We start from the raw sequence: 18,952 nt of genomic DNA on the forward strand, positions 1-18,952 counted from the left end.
TATGCCCGTATTCATTTCTGTCCGCTGGGGCCGCAGTTAACTTAAGAATCCCCCGCTTTCATTCAGAGGAGGGAAAGAGGCTGGTTGATGTTTTAAAAGGTAATGGGGGGGGAAGTAATTACACACACACACACACACGCACACACACACTCACACACAGACATTCTCATACACACACATACAAACACACACTCTCCTACACACACACACACACACACACACACACACACACACACACACACACACACACACACACACACACACACACACACACACACACACACACACACACACACACACACACACACACCATCCTCAATGTATGGTCACAATTTCCTATTTGCAGTCCCCTGGTATTGAATGACAATGAGTTCAGTTGTTGTAACGGCGTGTAACGTGTTTGTGTGTGCGTGCGCGTGTGTGTGCGTGCGTGTATGTCCAGACGTTCGCTGAGAGCACCATGAACGAGCTCCTGGGCTGGTACGGCTATGACAAGGTGGAGCTCCGCGACTCAGAGGCCAGCGAGATCCGGAACTACAGGGAGCGACGGCAGCAGGTGTCTGTGCTAAAGGGTAAGGGTCCCCATGCACCACAGCCACAGGTACGGCCTGCGGGAAGGCCCAGGTCAGCACGGTGGGCCGAGGCCGCCCTCGCCTCCGTAACACAGGTCCAGCAGGTTCACACGCACTCCGATGTGTTACAGTTGGATAACGTGACAGCGGTGACGCAGCCCGGGTTGTGTTTCATACGTCGCGTCGCATCATCTGTGCGATACTTCCCAGCGATAAGAACCCGTGTATTGTATTTCTTCTTCCAGAAAACTCATTGCCAAAACCCAAAGGCGCGGAGAGTGAGGCGGGCCACTCGGTGCTGGCCATGAAGAGTGGCGAGAGAGAGTCGACCAGCATGCCCTGCTCCTCCTCCTCATCTTCCTCACCGAGCTCATCCCTGACCAGCCACAAAGAACACAAGAGTGCCCCGGTCATCGTTCCCCTCATAAAGCCCTCTGCAGGTAGGTCCTCTGGGATCCGGCAGTGCTGATGTTTTGTAGCACTGCTCCGAGAGGGAGACGGCTCAGAGCCAGGGCCTTTGGCCCCCCCGACCACAGGACCTCATTGCTAGGATCAGTCTGGAGCTAGAGCTTTCCTCCCTCTATCTGAGTGGGCGGGAGACCTCGCCTTTACAGACAATCTCCTTCCGGCCATCAACGTGACAAAACGTGTGGCGCCCTCAGTGTGGGCTATCAGTTGATACACGGATAAAGAAGAACGGCAAAAAAACTATTTTCTCCTGACAAAATCCGCTAGTGCATACTCTTGTTTAATAGTTCAGAAATAAATGCACTTATGGCTGTGTTTACTCTACTAATGTTAACGTGACCTCTAATTAAGTCGGGAGAAAACAATGATGTTTGGCAAGTGGTCTTTGATTGGCACTTTCATTGATTGGCCCGTTTACGTCACTTACTACCCCACAGTCCCTGATTGGCCCAAATACATTGACCTTTCGGGAAATTGATCGGTGCCTTGAGATCCAGACTGATCTGTGTAGTGAGAATGTGAGGTCACGTGACCAGAATCTCCTCCAGGCAAACAGAGGATAGTCCAGAGTCCAACAAGTGGAGTGGGTTGTTTGTTTAACGCCTTCCTGTTTAGCTGTTAAGATTTGTGACAGTGGATGAAGCCTTCAGAAGCAGATTTTAATCAGTATTTCTCTATATCTGCTGGGATGGAAACCTTAAGAAACACCTTTTCTATGTTGAGCTGGTGATGGACAAGATGTTTAAGGTTGTATCAACTTCAGGAAAAGTTTACTAGCACTGGAATAGTTAATTTTTGCTGTGAGACAATCACATGCCTACAGATCTCCGCTTCCAGTGACATGATTGGTCTAAACAAATTAGAAGCGAAAGAAGGTGAAACTCCCTGTTCACCCAGATTAGAACTAGTCTGCTATTGAGACTAGCAGGTGGGCGACCACAGACACCTGACAGTTACACCTGTCCCTAGCAGCAAGTAGCATTAGCTCATATCGACAACACTTACGCATGCTGTGAGTTGACCCATGGCTTATGAGCCTGCTTACATCCTAACATTATAATGATCATTAATCAGTCAACACTCCGAGAACCATACAACCAGCTCCTGAAGAGGTGAGGCGGTTTGGATGACGATGTTGACAATGATGACAATGATGATGATGACAATGACGATGCTGATCGCCATGATGTTGAGGCCTCCCCCCCCCTCTCCCCCTGTTCAGTGGAGGACGTGCAGAACGTGCAGATCGTATGTGTGTGGTGCCAGAAGGAGGGTGTGAAGCGCTACTCCCTCTGCATGGGCTCCGAGCTCAAGAGCTTCTGCAGCGAGAAGTGCTTTGCTGCCTGCCGACGGGCCTACTTCAAACGCAACAAGGTCAGCCTCCCCGTATTGATATGTGTACACGCTTTGGCTTCATCTGAATAATACAATTGCATATTTAATCATACTCATCGATCACCAGTGAACACTCCCATGAATCCCAGCCTTATCCGATGACAGGGCTGCTCTCCGCTCCATCGGGATGGTTATCGACGTCCCTTGGGTTCCTTATTGTTTGTTTGTGTCGACTTCTATTGATCACTTTCCGAATCGTCACCAGCCCATATTTATCATCATGCCCCCCGCCCCCCCGCCCCCCCCACCACCATCCCCACACCTAGTGGGCCGTCACTGCTGCCGCTTGCAGTGATTTAGTGATGCAGGCAATATGGGTAAGCCTTATTATCTTATCTTAGATATGGTAGCCGTTATCCTAGCATAGCCTCAGATGTAGTGGACCCTCCCAGGGATAGTGCTTTTTTGGGGACTGAATAATTGCAATAATTATTTAGACTCCGGCAATGTTTGACGGGTACTTCTTTATATGGCGTTGCACACTCTCACAAACACACACACACAGCCAAATGCGCACACACACACACACACACACACACACATACACACACATACACACACACACACACACCCTCTAATGTATACTAATCTGGGGCAGTTTACTTAATAAATCCAACTCTATCATAGTAACTAAACGTACATTAACCGATGGCGTAGGTGAAGTCATGCTGCATGAGGTCCACTTACAGGAATGCCTGAGAACACACATTCTGTTTTTATAATAGGGGCCGGATAGTGCGGGGACGGTGGGAGGAGGGAGGTCAAAGTTCCCAGAGGACACCCAGTATCGGTTTCGTCTTAATGGAGCTGGGGCCCGGTCATTAAGCGGCTCCGGGTCTGGAGCTGTGGGGAGGAGCGTCTCCGATACATGTGACCACCATTTCTCACCTTCCATTACGGCAGGAAAAGCCCCCTCTTTAGACATGCGGGGTGACAGGCCCGGGATATCGCCTTTCAGCCCAGCCTTGTTGTCCGCGACCACACTTGCTTTCATTCACACGGCAAACTGGGACAAAATAAGGGGTTAGGTTTGGGACGAAAGGTTGTCTGTGTGTGTGTGTGTGTGTGTGTGAAGGGGGGGGGGGGTGGTGGACGGCGTTCAACAAGCCTGGTAGCTCTGTTTATGGCAGGTGGGTGTGAGGGGGCTTGAGATGGAGAGCGAGGTTCCACCAGCGGCTTGTCCCTGCTTGTGTGAGAGAGTAAGGGCAGGGGGGGCCTGAAGTGAGGTGTCCACTTTCAGTGCATACCTTACCTGCAGCTGCCTCATGTTTCGTAACCAAACACGGCTCAATGGGCCGGGGAGAGGGGTTAGAGTGCGCTCCGATCGCCGCTCCGATCACCTTTCACAAATCAAGGAATTTCCTACATTAATATCGGCAGAGTCGCACACAATATGACAATTCATCATCTATCATTATCTCCCCGGCGCAGTTGTGGAAGCCTATCTGTTTCACAACACAGTGACTTCCCTCCCCGTCCCCACCCCTTTTGTTTGTGTGTGACCTTAAATCTTCGGTTCCACCAGGTTCATGCCGTTTATAAGTTTGCCCGCCAGCCAAGTCAACCGAGGCTATTTCTGGTCCGGTTATATGAGAAGCTTAAATTTGTTTTAATGACCACAGAATGATTCCATTATGGCAATTTGATTTAAATGCAGCGAGGCTACTTCAACATAAATCAACGGTTTAATCACTCAGAATGAGTGGAAAAAAGAGTTTGCTGTGGGTGTCATTCTATGATTTATTTGTATTTCTTTCCTTCTGTCAGGCCAGAGATGAAGATGTTAACGCAGACACGTCTCCCCAGCATCCACACTCCGAAGACTCCCCGAGACTAGTGCTGAAAATGAACAGTACTGTCAGGGTAAGAACCACTTTATTGAAAATACTGTGTTTGAAGAGTCCAGGGCAAGCACAGCTTCAAACTGTACTTTTTCATGACATGAAGATAGATAGTTGATAGCAGAAGGTACAGCAAGGGCTCTTCCCTCTTGGCTCTGTACAATATTAATGTATACCATGTGATAATGTCAATCACACCCTATAGTACTGTATGTATACTATTTAGACTCTCTTCTGTGTCAATACTCAAATAAATTCAAGGTAGTTATGGTAACGGCTTTGTTTTCCCCTCTCGACCCTAGCCTCCGCAGTCTCTCTCCCCCGCGTCGCAGGTCTGCGATTGGTGCAAGCACGTCCGCCACACCAAGGAGTACCTGGACTTTGGCTCCGGAGAGGAGAGGCTCCAGTTCTGCAGCACCAAGTGTCTGAACCAGTACAAGATGGACGTCTTCTACCGGGAGGCCCGTGCGGCCCTTACCAGCACCCCTTCCTCCAGCTCCAGCCCGGGCCGGAGCGGCCAAGAGGGGCGGTCCGACAGCGGGCCAAAACTGCTCACTCCCGAGTCCTGGAGCAGCGGCGGCGGCGGCGGCGGCGGCGGCGGCGGTGGCGGCGGCCACGGTGGTGTGGGAGACCTCCGCCACAGAACCCGGTCGCCTAAAGGCCACACGCCTAGCCACGCCTCGGCGGCGTCCAGCTCCGTGTCGCCCTCCGAGGCGTCCTCCTCCTCCTCCTCCAAGGTGCCTGTCTCGGGGCTGAGGCTCCTGGAAAGGCCCATGTCCCACCCCCCCCCGGCCCCCCCTCAGACCGCCGAGGGGATGCCTCATCGACCTCCCCATCCTCACCCTCACCCTAACTCTCACCCCCACCCTCACCAGCGCTCAGTTCTGGACCACCCTCCGATGCCCCCCATGCCGATGCCCTTCATCAGACCGCCGCTCCACGCTCAGGGCCTGAAAAGCCCCCTCTCCCACCACCCCAGACACCCGGGCCCCCCGTCCAGCCCTATCCATCGAGCCCCCCACTCCCCCCACCCCCACATGCAGCCCCCCCCGGCAGCCCCCGTCAACCCCCCCGGACTGATGCATCCTTTCCTAGGGGCCTACTTCCCCGGCCTGCACTCCCCGCCCATCAACATGATGCCCCGAGGACCCGTGCCCATGCACCCCATGATGAACTTTGGTATTCCCTCCTTCAGCCCTCTCCTGCCTCACCCCATGGTGCTGGTGCCTTACCCCGTCATAGTCCCGCTCCCTGTCCCCATCCCCATCCCCATCCCCTTCCCCTTCCCCGTCCCCTGCCCGGCCCAGGCCCCCACCATGGAGAAGCCCAGCCACGGCGGGGTGATCCAGCCCGTGCCAGAGGACAGGAGCAGGGGCAGGGCCGCCAGACAGCCCTGCCCCCCCGGTTCTCCCAGCGACGCTCGGCAGCAAGCCCCCAGCACCTTGGGGCCAACACCCATGCACGGGGTCCCCGCCTCGCACAGGGACCCCAGCACGAGGGGTACGGATTGGGTCAAATCCGAGCGACCCTTCCCTTCCCCGATATCCACGCCCCACAGCCAGTTGTCCTCGCCCTGTCGACGAAACAACGATTCCCCTTCCTCAGCCCCGGGACTAGAGGGCCTGATTGACTGTAAGTCGGACCAGCAGCAGAACCAGCAGCAGCAGCAGCAGCAGCAGCCAGAGCGTCAGGTCATCCAGAGAGTGCTTCAAAATACCCAGGTGAAACTGGAGCCCAGCACCAATGGAGCGGTGGACTTCTCTGGGCCAGGGGAGTCGGAGACTGGGCAGGGTACCAGACCAGGGCTCCATGACATCATCAGACCAGCTCCTCTTGTAAAGCACTCCTCTGCAGAGGACATTTCCTATCACCATCACAACACCGACGCCCCTCCCTCACACACCGCACCCAGCTCCAGAGGAAGCAGCCCTCCCTATGACTCCGCCTCCTTTGGCCTGACGACTCCGGACCACGGCCGAAACAGGCCGTCCCCGGCGTCCCCCAGACCCCCGTCTCCTCCAGGCCCTGAGCCCGTCCCGGCCCAGACACAAGCTCCGCCCACACAAGTGGCGCTCGGCGAGTTGGAGGCCATCAAAGAAAACAACTACTCGGCGGTGGGCGCCATCAGGGCGGACCGCCCAGACGGCCAATCAGACGAGCCCGTGGCCGTGGTGGGGGAGGCGGGAGAGGACCCCCACGTCCCCGATGAGGACCATGCGTACGCTCTGCCGACGGCGCCAAAGACAGGGGGGGCCGCCACCCCACTGCTGCTGCCCAAGCTGAGGGACAAGGGGGCGCTGCGTGGCGCCCCGACACTGGCCGCCGCGGCCGACACAGAGCCGGCGCTGAAGAGACGCTGCCTGCGAATCCGGGATCAGAATAAGTAGAGGGCTGAGGTGAGACAGGTGAGGTGCAACACGGGTGGGCCTATGCATTGACCTGTGCCGGGGAACCCCACACAGGGGTAGCTCATAACGTTAATGACGGCTCATGGCCATCTATGCTAGGCAATAACATTAAAAAGAAAGATTCCTTGTTGTCCTTGCTGGGGTTCAGACATATTGAAATGGTATGCGTTCTATTATAAGCTGCAGCTGTTTTTACAGTGCTATTTGTACCGTGCTATCATACCAATTTAAGGGTCCATTGCTTGCTGAAGTCAAAGGAAAGGACCATTGTGTCTTTCTTTCTTCTTCTATTCCTCACATAGTCGCAAGCGGACACACCGGATGACACCATAGTGTTTGCTAAAGGGCTTTGGGCTACAATGGAGGGATTTGTTGTCACAGGACCATATCGGATACTGTCGCAATTAGCACCAGGCTTTGGTAGACAGGGTACTGAGATGACAATCAATGGCTTATCTTAGATTTCTGGCTGTCATTGTGTTGTCCTGTGCTACCTAGTGCTCCGAGCAGGTAGAAGTGAAACCAACAATTATTTTTACATCCCATCTGATCTAGACCAAATTTGATCTTGGCCACATGCACACACCACACACACACACGCACACACACACACTCTCTCTCTCAAAGAGACCTCAGACACACATCCTCAGACGTAGGTTGAGCAGAACCACACGTCTCACAGTATGCATACGGCCACCAAACAGCGTGGCGCCAAAGGGAGAGAGAAGCCTGGTAAGCTGGCAGTCCTGGGGGCTCTAGAGTTACAGGCAGGGGAAGGCGGTGGAGGGCACAGACAGCCACAGTCACTTTGATAGGGGATCATCTCACAGGGGCCTGAAAGTCACGATGCTTTGTTTGCATTGCAGACTGCATCATTGGTTCCGTTTGGCCTGCACACTTGAGAGAGAGAGAGAGAGAGAGAGAGAGAGAGAGAGAGAGAGAGAGAGAGAGAGAGGGAAAGAGAAAGTGAGAGGGAGTGAGAAAGGGAGAGAGAGTATAGGAGAGAGTTACAGAGAAAGCAGTTGTGTGAACTCCCACCTAAACGCGTAGACATGGTCAATTTTGAACCGGCACTGGCGGCCTTTGCTTTGTTTGCCTAGAACTTGCCATGCAAGACATCCCCCATGTCTGTGTGGTTGCCGTGGAGACCGAGGTGATGGTAAAGCAGACTGTAAGGCGCTGTGAATATGAGAGGCAGCCCCGGCCCGGGCGGCAGAGCTCTGGGGCTTCATTAGAGAACACAGCGGGGACTCCGGTTACACGCGTTACAATGACATGCTATTCTGGACGGGCCTCACTGCCATGTATGAGTTTAGGACTTTCCTCTGCGCCCCGCCACGCTCCGCACTCGTCCCCTTTCTCCTCACTCACCACCACCGCTGTGTCGTGCCAACCAGACACAGTCGTTAGGGCAGAGCAGACTGCAGCCTCCCTGACTCTTGACCAATCAAAGGGCCCGCTTTAGTTTTCATTTCTCTCCTACTCGCTGGTCCAAATGAGTCTAACATCACCCGCTGTTTCGTTGGCCCACTGGTATTTTGGCCATTGCAAGGTTGTGTTTCCATCGGACTGCGTGTGCTGGGATTAAACCAGTGATATTACCTGAAGAGGATTGGATTTCCCCACTGTCCTGCCTTCCTGATTTTCTACGAACTAGACCTTCAAGAGCCAGCGGGTCTTGTTACCACTGGCTGTATTTGAAAATGATGACTGTTGATAGAAAGGGAGAGCCCACATAACCTGTCACCTGATCCGCCTGACCGCGGCTCGGCCAAGATCTTAACTCGCCAGCAATTTAGACTTTTACCGTTAAAATAAGAAAAGGACGAGGGGTGGAAAAAGAGCACTCCACCATACGCAGTGTCATTCTGTTGTGGTTGCCTTAGTAACCAATACATATGAAGTAACAGTGTTCGGCCGATGTCTTGGAGCCAGATTTACATTGTCTGTAACGCGAGCCCCCGACAAGGTTGAGCAGCTTCGGTTGAGCTCGGGGCTGGGCGCCGCTGTCCCCTTCTTTTGCCCCTCTTGCTAAACTGTCCGTTGGATTTAATAAAAAAAAATACAATGAAAGAAATCTCCCACTTTGACAGAGTCAACAGCCAACTGCAGGATTTCACCTCAGGAAATAGCCTGTTCTATTTCTACTCTTTTTTCCTCTCTTTCTCCCCGGCTCAGCTTTCCCTGCCTTTATTTGGGATATTTTATAGCCTCATGTAACAGGATCCCACCACATGGGTATTCACTGAGCGTTTGAAAAATAAAACGCGATGGGACAGAGGGACTACAGAACCCTGGCTAGACCCTTCTGGGTTTTTTGCGAGTGTGTGTATGTGTGTGTGCGTGCGTGCGGGATTGTTTGCGCACGCCTTTCAGAGTGTCTGTTTACATTTAATATGAATGTTTGAATCAAAGTCTCTCTTTTTTGTACGGATGTGTGTGTGAGAGTGAAAGAGAGAGGGAGAGGGAGAGGGAGAGGGAGAGGGAGAGGGAGAGGGAGAGGGAGAGGGAGAGGGAGTAAGGGGGAGAAAGAGAGAGCCAGATGTTCTTGGTTTGATTGTGCCCTATGCAACAGTTATGGGAGCGTTGACGTGCCTAAAAGCCTCCGTCTCACAGTGTTTATGCAGAATGGGCAGATTAGGGCCGGGGTGGACAGAGCGCGAGGGGGCCTGACACACGATACAGCAGAGATGGAAATTCTACAGGCTGGTCCGGGATCAATGACATCTCAACCCCCCTCCTCCCCATCCTCTCTCTCTCTCGCCCTCTCCCTCTCTATCTCTCTCCCTCTCTCTCTCTCTCTCTCTCTCTCTCTCTCTCTCTCTCCCCCCTCCCTCCCTCTCTCTCTCACTCTCTCTCTCACTCTCTCTCTCTCTCTCTCCAGTCTAATGAACAGACTCCCTGTGTTCAACACTGTACCGCGGTGCCGGAGCCAGAGACGTGTTTGCTGCTTGTGGACAACATCAGGGGGCCGGCGGCTGTAGCGCCACCCCCCGGCCCCCCGGCCCTCCAGCCCTGCAGCCCGGCCGCCCCAGCATGGTGCCAACATCAACAGAAAAAAAAACCAGGAAGCCCCGCTTTATCGCCAATCTCCAAGCCCGCCAAGCCCCCCAAGTCGAGGCAAAGGGGCAGACCTGGAACAGGAGAGAGAGACAGGGCGAGCGACAGAGAGAGAGAGAACACGGGCATCGCCGTTCCAGCTTGTCTCGGACCAAAGAATAGATATTGACGGGGGGGGGGGGGGGGGGGGCAGTGTGTGTCGTTCAGACAGTGTGTGATGGGGTGCAGGATCCCCCCCCCCTTTCCTACCCCCACCCCACCACCCCCCCTACCCAATGATGTGACCGTATGCCCTCAAGTGTGTCAGTGTGTGTGTGTGCGTGCGTGCGTGCGTGCGTGCGTGCGTGCGTGCGTGCGTGTGTGTGCGCGTGTGTGTTTGCGTGTGTGTTTGCGTGCGTGTGTGCAGCGGCCAGCCAGATGCGTTCCCCACGCGTTCCTCCTCGGTGCGACGGCCGACAGGACTGGGACCAGCCTTGTGTGGTCTCCTCAGACGGAGGAGCCCGAACACGATCTCTTTCCAGGGGAAACGGTTTGTTTTTCCCCGGCCCTCGCTCGCACAAAGAGACACATTGTTCCTCCCGCCATATCCCACGCTGACTCCCCTCTCCAGGGCTTGGGTTACCTGGCCGACGGGCGCTCAGACTTCAGGAGCTTTTCTCTCCCCTTTTTTGTTTTCGTTTTTTGACCCCAAGCCAGGAATATCTCTGCCCACCGATGATCCCCCCCCCCCTCCCCTTTTCTCCTGCCTCTCCCCTCCACCTCCCTCGTCTCCCCATCCTCCCCCAGCCCTACCATCTCGGACAGTCAAATTAAATAAGGGCAAATGATGTGACACACACACAGACACACACACACACACATCGAGGGTCCATCCTTTCACCTGTGCTGGGAGGCAGGGGAGATGTGGAGGCTGCAGTACCTCAGGGCGGTGCCCAGGCTGGTCTGAGACAGAGAGGGGGGAGGAGGGGGGAGGACGAGAGGGCCGTAGAGGCGGAGGACTGTGTTCTCAGAGAGATGCTCCTGCCCCTTTTCTGACACAACCACATGTCAAAGGATATCGACGGGCTGTGAGAACAGGTTTTCCAACCCCAAACAGTGTAAAGATGGACTGAGACCACTGGGTGGACTCAGACTAGAGAGTAGCCCCTTATACCAGTGTATGTGTGGCGTAACGAGACATCCTCAGAATGATTCAGATCAGCCAAAAACAGAGTTGAAGCCAAGAATTTACATTTAGATGAGGACGTTTATAAATCGTTCATTGCTCTTGTTCAAATGAAATTCACAAAGACCAACTCTGATTCTCGGTTTGTTGCGTTTGTGTCATAGGCTCAAATTAGGATTTTGGAAAACAGGCTGGTCATGTTACCGAACGCGGTATTATTTTCAAACGTCAAATGGCTGCCATATGCAGTGAGCAGTATTACTGATCTCCTTGGTGGGAACATCTCATGAGAATTTATTTAGAGTACATTTACCCATTTTATGATTTCTGTTAATTTGTTGTTGTGGTTTTGTCAATCATTACACAGATAATACTTTGACGCTTTATTAACTTATGAATGGCATCTGTTGATATTTTAAACCGCCTTGACTCGTTTGTTTCGTTATTGTTTTTGTAACATTTTTTGTTGTTGCTTTTTCAGTTGATGATTGTATTGTGCTGGTGCCTAAGCTTTTATCTTCTGTTGTCTACATGTTTGCTGTTTACCGTGTATCCACTAGGAGGCAGTGTTTGCCTTTAGAAATGTGCACCTTCCTACTTTCATCGTGTAGGTGCAATAGACTAGGCAACACTGCATTCAGTGCCAACTATTTGATTCGTACACCTATAAGATTGTGTAGGCCCTACCAGCCATTTTCACTCACCATAAGTGCATACTTGCTGCAATGTGTTATATTCATAATACCATATTTTGTGTTTACCAGTGCCTGATATAATATTAGCTGAATACAAAGTCAATGGGTTTAACTGTAAGATATATATAGGAAGCCTCTGTTTAATTATTTAGTACAACCCTTAGGCCTACACCTCGGAAGAGTTATCAGTTTGACCTCTATGCCTTCGTCGTAGAATAACGCCTAATTTGTACTATATCTGCCATTGCAGAAACAGCATTCCAAAACAAATGCCAATTGTCTTTCTCTCTTTCTTTCACTCTCCATCTATTTTCTGAGTGAGTGAGTGAGTGAGTGAGTGAGTGAGTGAGTGAGTGAGTGAGTGAGTGAGTGAGTGAGTGTGTGTGTGTGTGTGTGTTTGTGTCTTTTCCATTTGCACAACCATGCCCAATCTTCCACCGGACATGATGTAAAAAATAGGTCCCGCTGTGACGGTGCTGTGCTGTGTCATCAGACTGGGCAGTGGACAGTGTCAACAACCTGTGTGACTAATGATAACGTCACTCCTTGCAACTGTTATTTCCCTCTGTGGTGGTCTTTAAACTTTTCAACACTAAGTCAGGACGAAATTTGATACCGTTTGCAAATGTCATTATTGTAACCTTTATTGACGCAATGGCTTCCCATATGCCACTTGTAGGCTATATTAAATGTTTTGACAATATAGGCCTACCTGCTGCCAGAAAATTAGACGCTGTTGTCATACTTTGTGGCCTATACTCTGTGTTCAACTCTTTGTGTGGAAAAAAAGTGATTCAAATCATATTTAATCACTGGATTTGTCTTCAATTACATTTTCTTTTGTTGACACATTATGTGATCAGGCGATGGGGTGGAATACGGAACATGTGTGAAAATAAATAAAAAATATTCTAAGAGCAGAACATTACTTTATATGTTATTATTTGGGTTGACAAAGGAACTTCTACAATTTATATCTACTATCTCACAACATGCGGGCCTTAATTGCAATAAGATATCAATTACCACGTGACTGTAGGCATCATATAAACGTGCGCACAGAAGATAAAACGGGACAGATATGTTCTCACTTTGAGATGACGCTGGGAACGCTCACGACACGAATGGCTCCGTCATGAGTCATGACTCCGTTTAAAACCGTCCCGCTTGTACTCATATAATAAATCAAAGTGACTTCTGATGCTCGCTACACATAAGCACGGCTGTCATTGGCTCCGGGGCAGTAATAATAATCTATGTTTAGACCTTGATCACATCGCGGCCAGCAAGTGCGACCTGTCAGCATTCCGCAGATACTGAGAGTCGCTCGGGTCTGACGGTAAGAGAGATCAGGGAGATAAGAGGAGGAATTCCTGCTGTTCCAGCCTCCCTCCAGCGGGGGCTTGTGGGTAGAGGAGGCTTGTTGTGTGGGGTAGTATCGGGGGACAAGGTGGTTACCAGACCCAGCGCGATATAATAGCGAATTATATGGCGAGAATAATAGATAATTGTTTCGAAAGACTCATCGAAATCAAACCATTCCCTCTGGAGTTTGACTTAGTTTAGGTTGAGTTTACAACACGGTGTTTTACCGTCGCTATTACAGGTTTAAAACCTTACCGCCGGAAGAGCCGCGCTGTGGCGCACCTGAACGAGCTGTGGTGCTCGCGCGCTGGTCCGCGTGCTCGACCCGCTCCCTTTAACTCTCGTACAACTTCTGTTAGCGCAGTAAAGAAAAGCAGACCCTAGGAAATCCTCGTTTCAATCATTAACCAGATAGTCCAGACACAACGCTCTCTACGCAGCTGTCTACAGAGGGACATGTTCTCTCTGAGACCGCTAGACTGGTAGGAGCTCTCGTCACCACTACAGGTGCCTTCCTTCTCCCCCGAGTCGAAGGAGACACTGCCCTGCATGATGTTTGGAGCGGAGAGGAGGCTGGAGAACCGGCTGAAGAAGCTGGAGGCCATGATGAGGGACCCCAAGTCGGTACTCAATCTGGAGACCATGTTGGTAAGTTTGGAACAACACATTGCTCTCTGCGGGAGGCTTTGTCTCACCGAGAGTATCTATTGAATGTTGGCGTTTCTAAGACAATGGAGTTAAATTGTGTGCTCTGAATCTTTACCTGTGGCTCAGGAGGTAGAGTGGGTTGGCTGGTAACCGGGAGGTTGCTAGTTCGATCCCCGTCTTCTCCTAGCTGGCCCTGAGCCAAACGCCTCACCCTGACTGCTCCTGACGAGCTGTCTGTCGCCTTGCATGATTGAAACCGCCGACGGCGTGTGAATGCGTGCATGAATGTCAGACCGAACCCAAATAAACGGACAGGTAGCTAGCTGAATACTTTAGCGTTGTTGCATTGCAATGAATGACGGGCTCACGTTACTTCACGCTATTGATGGTTAGGCCGGGACCACCCGGCAGGTGCGCTCTCCCTGCCAGCCCCCCTGGAACCCCCCTGCAGGTGGGCTCTCCCTGCCATCCCCACTGCACTTTTTTGACAATAACTATTTCAGCACCAAACAAACCACCATGATGAACTGAGATGCAGTCACTTTTTGCTCCTTATCTGCCACACAATCTCAGGACAGACGTGTCCGGGGTCTCTACATCATGTAGATTGTTGCCACACAGGACATATATGATACACACTTGAGGACTCACAGTCACTTCTCCACCACTGTAATTAGGGCCTACCACTTGTAAAGTACGCTGTTCTACCACAATCCAATAATACCGTTTGTGAAAACACTATCTAGACTGGTAAAACATGATTTTCTAGAGGAAAAAGTGTTTTGCTAAACCTATTCATTCATTCTCAACACCCCCCCCCCCCTTTTCCCATGTATAATGATATATCTTCCAGTTTGTGTTATTAAGTAATACACTATCACCATTATAGGGATTTCCCCAACAAAGGGCTGTATTCAATATCGTATATTCTTTGACTATAGTTTGACTATTGATCTAGCAGCAAAGCTTACTCACACCACACAACAATACACATATCTAATAGCCTTTCCATTACTAGAGTAAGTATAATTCGGATGAGTACAGTCCTTTTAGCGAAGTAATGTTTCAGATTAATGACAAATTATGAGCCATGCAAAACAGGGCTAACATTGCTAGTGTTGAAGATTTTATTTAGCAGTGGCAGGTTAGAACTAGCAAAGAAGAAAGATTACACTTTTACTAAAGCACCTTTAGTAATGGAACAAGGAAGTGGTTACTTATTTCACAAGTGGGTATAACGTATTGAATGATTTGATCTGTTCATGATTACTGCTTACATGTATGCTTACAAGTAAAACAAGCAGTGTTAGGTGCTGGGCTAGGAAGAAAAGGAGATTGGCATACAGGCTGGACTATAGGATGTTTCCAGAAGAGGGAAGTGTACTGTTTTCAAATGGTTATTATGGGGTTAATGATCCAAAAATAAATAATCCCTTCAGGCCTTGTTACATGTGGTGAGATGTTTTGTGACAATTACAATAAAATAATTCCCCCAATAAGGAGTCCCAATCCCAAGGACCATATCAAAAGGGTCAAACAGAAAACGTAGTTTTATTCAAAGTTTCAGGTAAATGATGTGAAGTTTGACTCCTTTTCTTGTCCACACAGTAGAAGCATGAGACCAGATGATGCTGTTGTGTAGAGCCCAGCAGGAGGTGGACGTGGGGCTCTCCCCAGTCATTAGTAGAGCGATGACTGTAGGCCGCTCTGCTTCCTCCAGGAAGCTGACCTCACATCCAGGAATTGACGCTTGAGATAAAACGTAGCACAACACACCAGCTTCCTGACGATTCACGTATATATATGGATGTATGAGGATGTGGTTCAGACGCAAACAGATCCAGCTGGAATACAGGATAGGCCTGGTCACAATGCCTAGTGAACACTGCGTGTGTTTTTGCTCAGAAAGGAATATCGAGTTTGAGATGAGAGGGAGACATATTCGTAGTCTTAGCTTAAATTAGTATAACAAAATGAAACACAAGCATCATACTTTTCTATCTAAAAGTTTAGTTTAGAACACTCGACAATTCCACATTAAATGGGATGATTATCTCGGAAATCTTGACTATATATATTTCTTAAATTGGTAATCTGGTGTTTTAAACATTGAACTTTCTTTGGTCCATGTGTCAAACCCTGAGCGCCTCGAGCGGACAAGCATATTGTTATGTATTGTAATTGAGCGAATAAGAAAATGGATATGAGGACTTCATGCATCTCAGAAACAACAGGGTGTGTTCCACAAGCCTGACGTAACAGGGTTATTTCTGCTCATGAGCCTATAGAGCAAAATACGCCAGCACATTTGGTAGTATAATCATTCATGTAGGTATTTGCCTATACACAACCAAATATGATTTTTTTACACATACACACTGACAGGGAGAATGTAAATTGACCTCCCTCCCCGGCACCCCCCCGGATCTCCCAGAATGCTTGCTAAAGTCTGAGCCCTGTAGCGGTGAGTCCCACAATAGCCCCCCGGGGCTGGGGTGAGTTTCCATCCGGCTGCATGGCCACATCTCTCCCCACTCTCTATTTAAAGGCTCAGATTTGTTCCACAAGGCCAGGGCACCCAGTTGACCAAAAGTGACCTGTGTATTTTTTTTAACAAGCGCGGTCACACACATACTGCACTGTCGCATCATCACTGATTTGGACTGGGCGGCCATTTTGGTTGGGGGCTTACGCTCTACATCATGGCTAGCAATGTGCTCTGTATTGGTTTGGGCTTACAATGGTTTGGTGTGGTGGGGGCTCTGTATTGGTTTGGGCGTACAATGGTTTGATGTGTGGGTGCTCTGAAAACTGTTTATGGCCAGCTGATACGGAAGAGATTCATTATAACTTAAACCTGATGTAATTAAGTCTTGTATGTTCCAATTTCTCCAAATCCCATTTGGAAACTAGAAATAATGGTGCCTGATCTCATCTGAATAAAGTCTTTACCCTGGATAGAATAATCTTCTAATGGTGCTACTCTGGCTCAACTAGGGTATGGGTCTGCTTAGCTCAGGAGGTAGAGCAGTTGTCTTGTAACCGAAAGGTTGCTAGTACAATCCCCAGCTCCTCCTAGCTGAGTGTCCCTGATGTGTCCCTGAGCAAGGCACCTAACCCTAACTGCTCTTGACGAGCTGGCAGTCGCTTTGCATGGTTGACTCTGCCGTCGGTGTGTCAATGTGTGTATTAACCGATATAAGTTGCTTTGGATAAAAGCGTCAGCCAAATGCCCTAATTGTAATTGTTTGGTGAGCCCAAATGTAAAGCTATACGATGTATGAGGAAGTGAAAGCGCATCTTTCACAACTCCTGTAAAACTTACGAGTACATTCAAATTGAATGATGCAACCATCCACTTGGAGAACATATTTAAACACTCATGACAATGTTACTCTTAACTGTCAAATCACAAGCTTGTAATTTTTCTGTCCCACAGGATTCCATGAATGCATTGGCCCGTGATTTGGACTACCCTGCCCTCAGGAAAAACAAAAACATAGATGCATTCCTGAACAGATGTAAGGCACTGTCTTGTCTCGTGTGATTTATCTGCATGGAGAGGGACACTTAAGCTACTTCAGTCTACTGAAGTAGACTCCTACTGATTACTTGCATCAATTATAGCAAGATTGTACACCTGGGCCAGGACAGTCTGTAGTCTGCGCTGGAGTTGTGTGAGGTGTTTCCGGAATGGTCACTGCCTGTGCAGTGAATAAATGTCATTAAGGTGGTCAATACATAAACAGGTATTTTTATTTGAGGTAAGGTGAGGTGTATTCAATGAAGTTAAGCCACCCCACTATTTAGCCCAAAACATTGCCCAGGGTTTATATGTGTAGGCATTGGTGATACTGCATGTTTTGGCTACTGTCCCTTCTCCTTGGTAATGACCTAGTCCTGTACCTGAGGTGAACTCAAAATATCACTAGTTTATTGTTCTACTACCTCTGCTCATACTTTAACTTATTAAACATGACCCTGCAGAAGGAGAGGGAGGGAGGGGAGGGAGGGAGTGGTAGACCCCGTCCTGCAGGGGAGGGAGGGAGGGGTAGACCCCCTCCTCCCCTCCCTCCCTCCCTGCACTGCTCCAAGGGAGCCAGCTATAGCCGCCGACCTCTGGGCTTTGACCCCAACGCTGACCTCTGTCCCCGTCCCCTCTGGTGTCTCCGCCGCAGACGAGAAGGCGGTGGGCCAGCTGCGGGAGCTCCAGGTGAAGCTGGAGGACTTCGACCGGGTCAAGCTGATCGGCCGAGGAGCCTACGGTGAAGTGCAACTGGTGAGGAGCTGTCCAACGTTGGCCACTGCCACCACCACCGCCTCCTCTCACTGTAGGCCTCTGCCAACGCTCAGGAAGTCAATGCACACTCAATCCCACTTTTTCAAAATAAGTGAATTAGAAGAAATTCAAAGGTTAATAAATGCTAAAACACAATTTTCTCAATAAGTTACTTTGAAGTAAGTCAAAAGTCAATGCACACTAAAACACTCTTTTCAAATTAAGTGAGTTAGAAGTAAGTCAAAGGTCAAACAAGAAACAATGGTGCCTGATCACCTTCGACTACAGTCTTTACCCTGGCTAGAATAATCTTCTCATTGTGCTACTCCGGCTCAACTATGGTTTGGCAAGCCCAAATGAAAGCTATACGATGTATGAGGAAATGAAAGCACATGTTTCACAACTCCTGTAAAACTCAACCACACTTTTCCAAAGAAGTGACTTGGAAATAATTCACTTATTTGAATAAGTAATCAGACGCTTTTATTCAAAGGGACTTGGGGATTTCTATATATGCATACATCTTTTAGATGCATGTGATAAAGGAGCAAACAGGCATTTGGCTTCTTGCTCATTGGCAAGCCTTTGGAAGGACTGTAGCTTCCCAATGAGCAGAGAGCGTGTATACACTATGTGTACAAAGAACAACAATTTTCAAGTTATGCCCCTTTGCCACGCGGAACATTCATATGATTGTGCGATGCAGTTTCTCATCCCGGGGAGCGCCTGTGCTTGTTCTAATAGGTCTCTGTAGCCTGCAGGATTATTTTATGCAAACTCGGCAGTCAGCTACATTAATAGCACCGAGACCCCATGACCTGATTCTGATGCCTGAGTCATGTAACATTTACATGTTGCCCTGTTACATGTTACATGTTAAAACGCATCCACCCCAGATGTTTTTCAAGCAAAATGTTGCTACTAAAAAATAAATGGAATGCTTTGAACTCGTCTTCTCAGATGAGGGGGGGGGGGGGGGGGGGGGATTTCAGAATGGTGTAGGAACGAGCTGAGGCAAGTTGTGTGTGTGTGTGTGTGTGTGTGTGTGTGGACTGA

General features: G+C 49.8%; 2 protein-coding genes across 6 annotated transcripts in view; both read left to right on the forward strand.

Moving 5' to 3' along the window:
- The window catches only part of LOC130374850 (sine oculis-binding protein homolog), a 13,235-nt gene extending 3,345 nt beyond the window's left edge, over nt 1-9,890 (forward strand). Inside the window, exons 2-7 of the mRNA XM_056581827.1 lie at nt 443-572; nt 818-1,012; nt 2,263-2,414; nt 4,203-4,298; nt 4,609-6,681; nt 9,569-9,890. Coding sequence (XP_056437802.1) covers nt 443-572; nt 818-1,012; nt 2,263-2,414; nt 4,203-4,298; nt 4,609-6,663 — 2,628 coding nt within the window. The 3' untranslated portion in view covers nt 6,664-6,681; nt 9,569-9,890. The remainder of the gene's footprint in view (nt 1-442; nt 573-817; nt 1,013-2,262; nt 2,415-4,202; nt 4,299-4,608; nt 6,682-9,568) is intronic.
- A 2,797-nt stretch (nt 9,891-12,687) lies between these two features.
- Nucleotides 12,688-18,952, forward strand: part of LOC130374082 (rho-associated protein kinase 2-like) — a 39,263-nt gene continuing 32,998 nt past the window's right edge. For 2 of the 5 annotated variants that reach the window (XR_008893577.1, XR_008893578.1), the window contains exons 1-3: nt 12,689-13,617; nt 17,057-17,138; nt 17,796-17,896. Coding sequence is in view for 3 of the 5 variants with exons in the window: in XM_056580652.1 (XP_056436627.1) it covers nt 13,519-13,617; nt 17,057-17,138; nt 17,796-17,896 (282 nt within the window). In the remaining 2 variants the exon portion in view is untranslated. Of the gene's footprint in view, nt 13,618-17,056; nt 17,139-17,795; nt 17,897-18,952 lie in introns of all 5 variants that reach the window. The other 3 variants (XM_056580652.1, XM_056580654.1, XM_056580655.1) reach the window with 3 other exon arrangements.

Source organism: Gadus chalcogrammus, chromosome 21 (genome assembly GCF_026213295.1).
Source record: "Gadus chalcogrammus isolate NIFS_2021 chromosome 21, NIFS_Gcha_1.0, whole genome shotgun sequence".
Lineage (NCBI taxonomy): Eukaryota > Metazoa > Chordata > Actinopteri > Gadiformes > Gadidae > Gadus > Gadus chalcogrammus.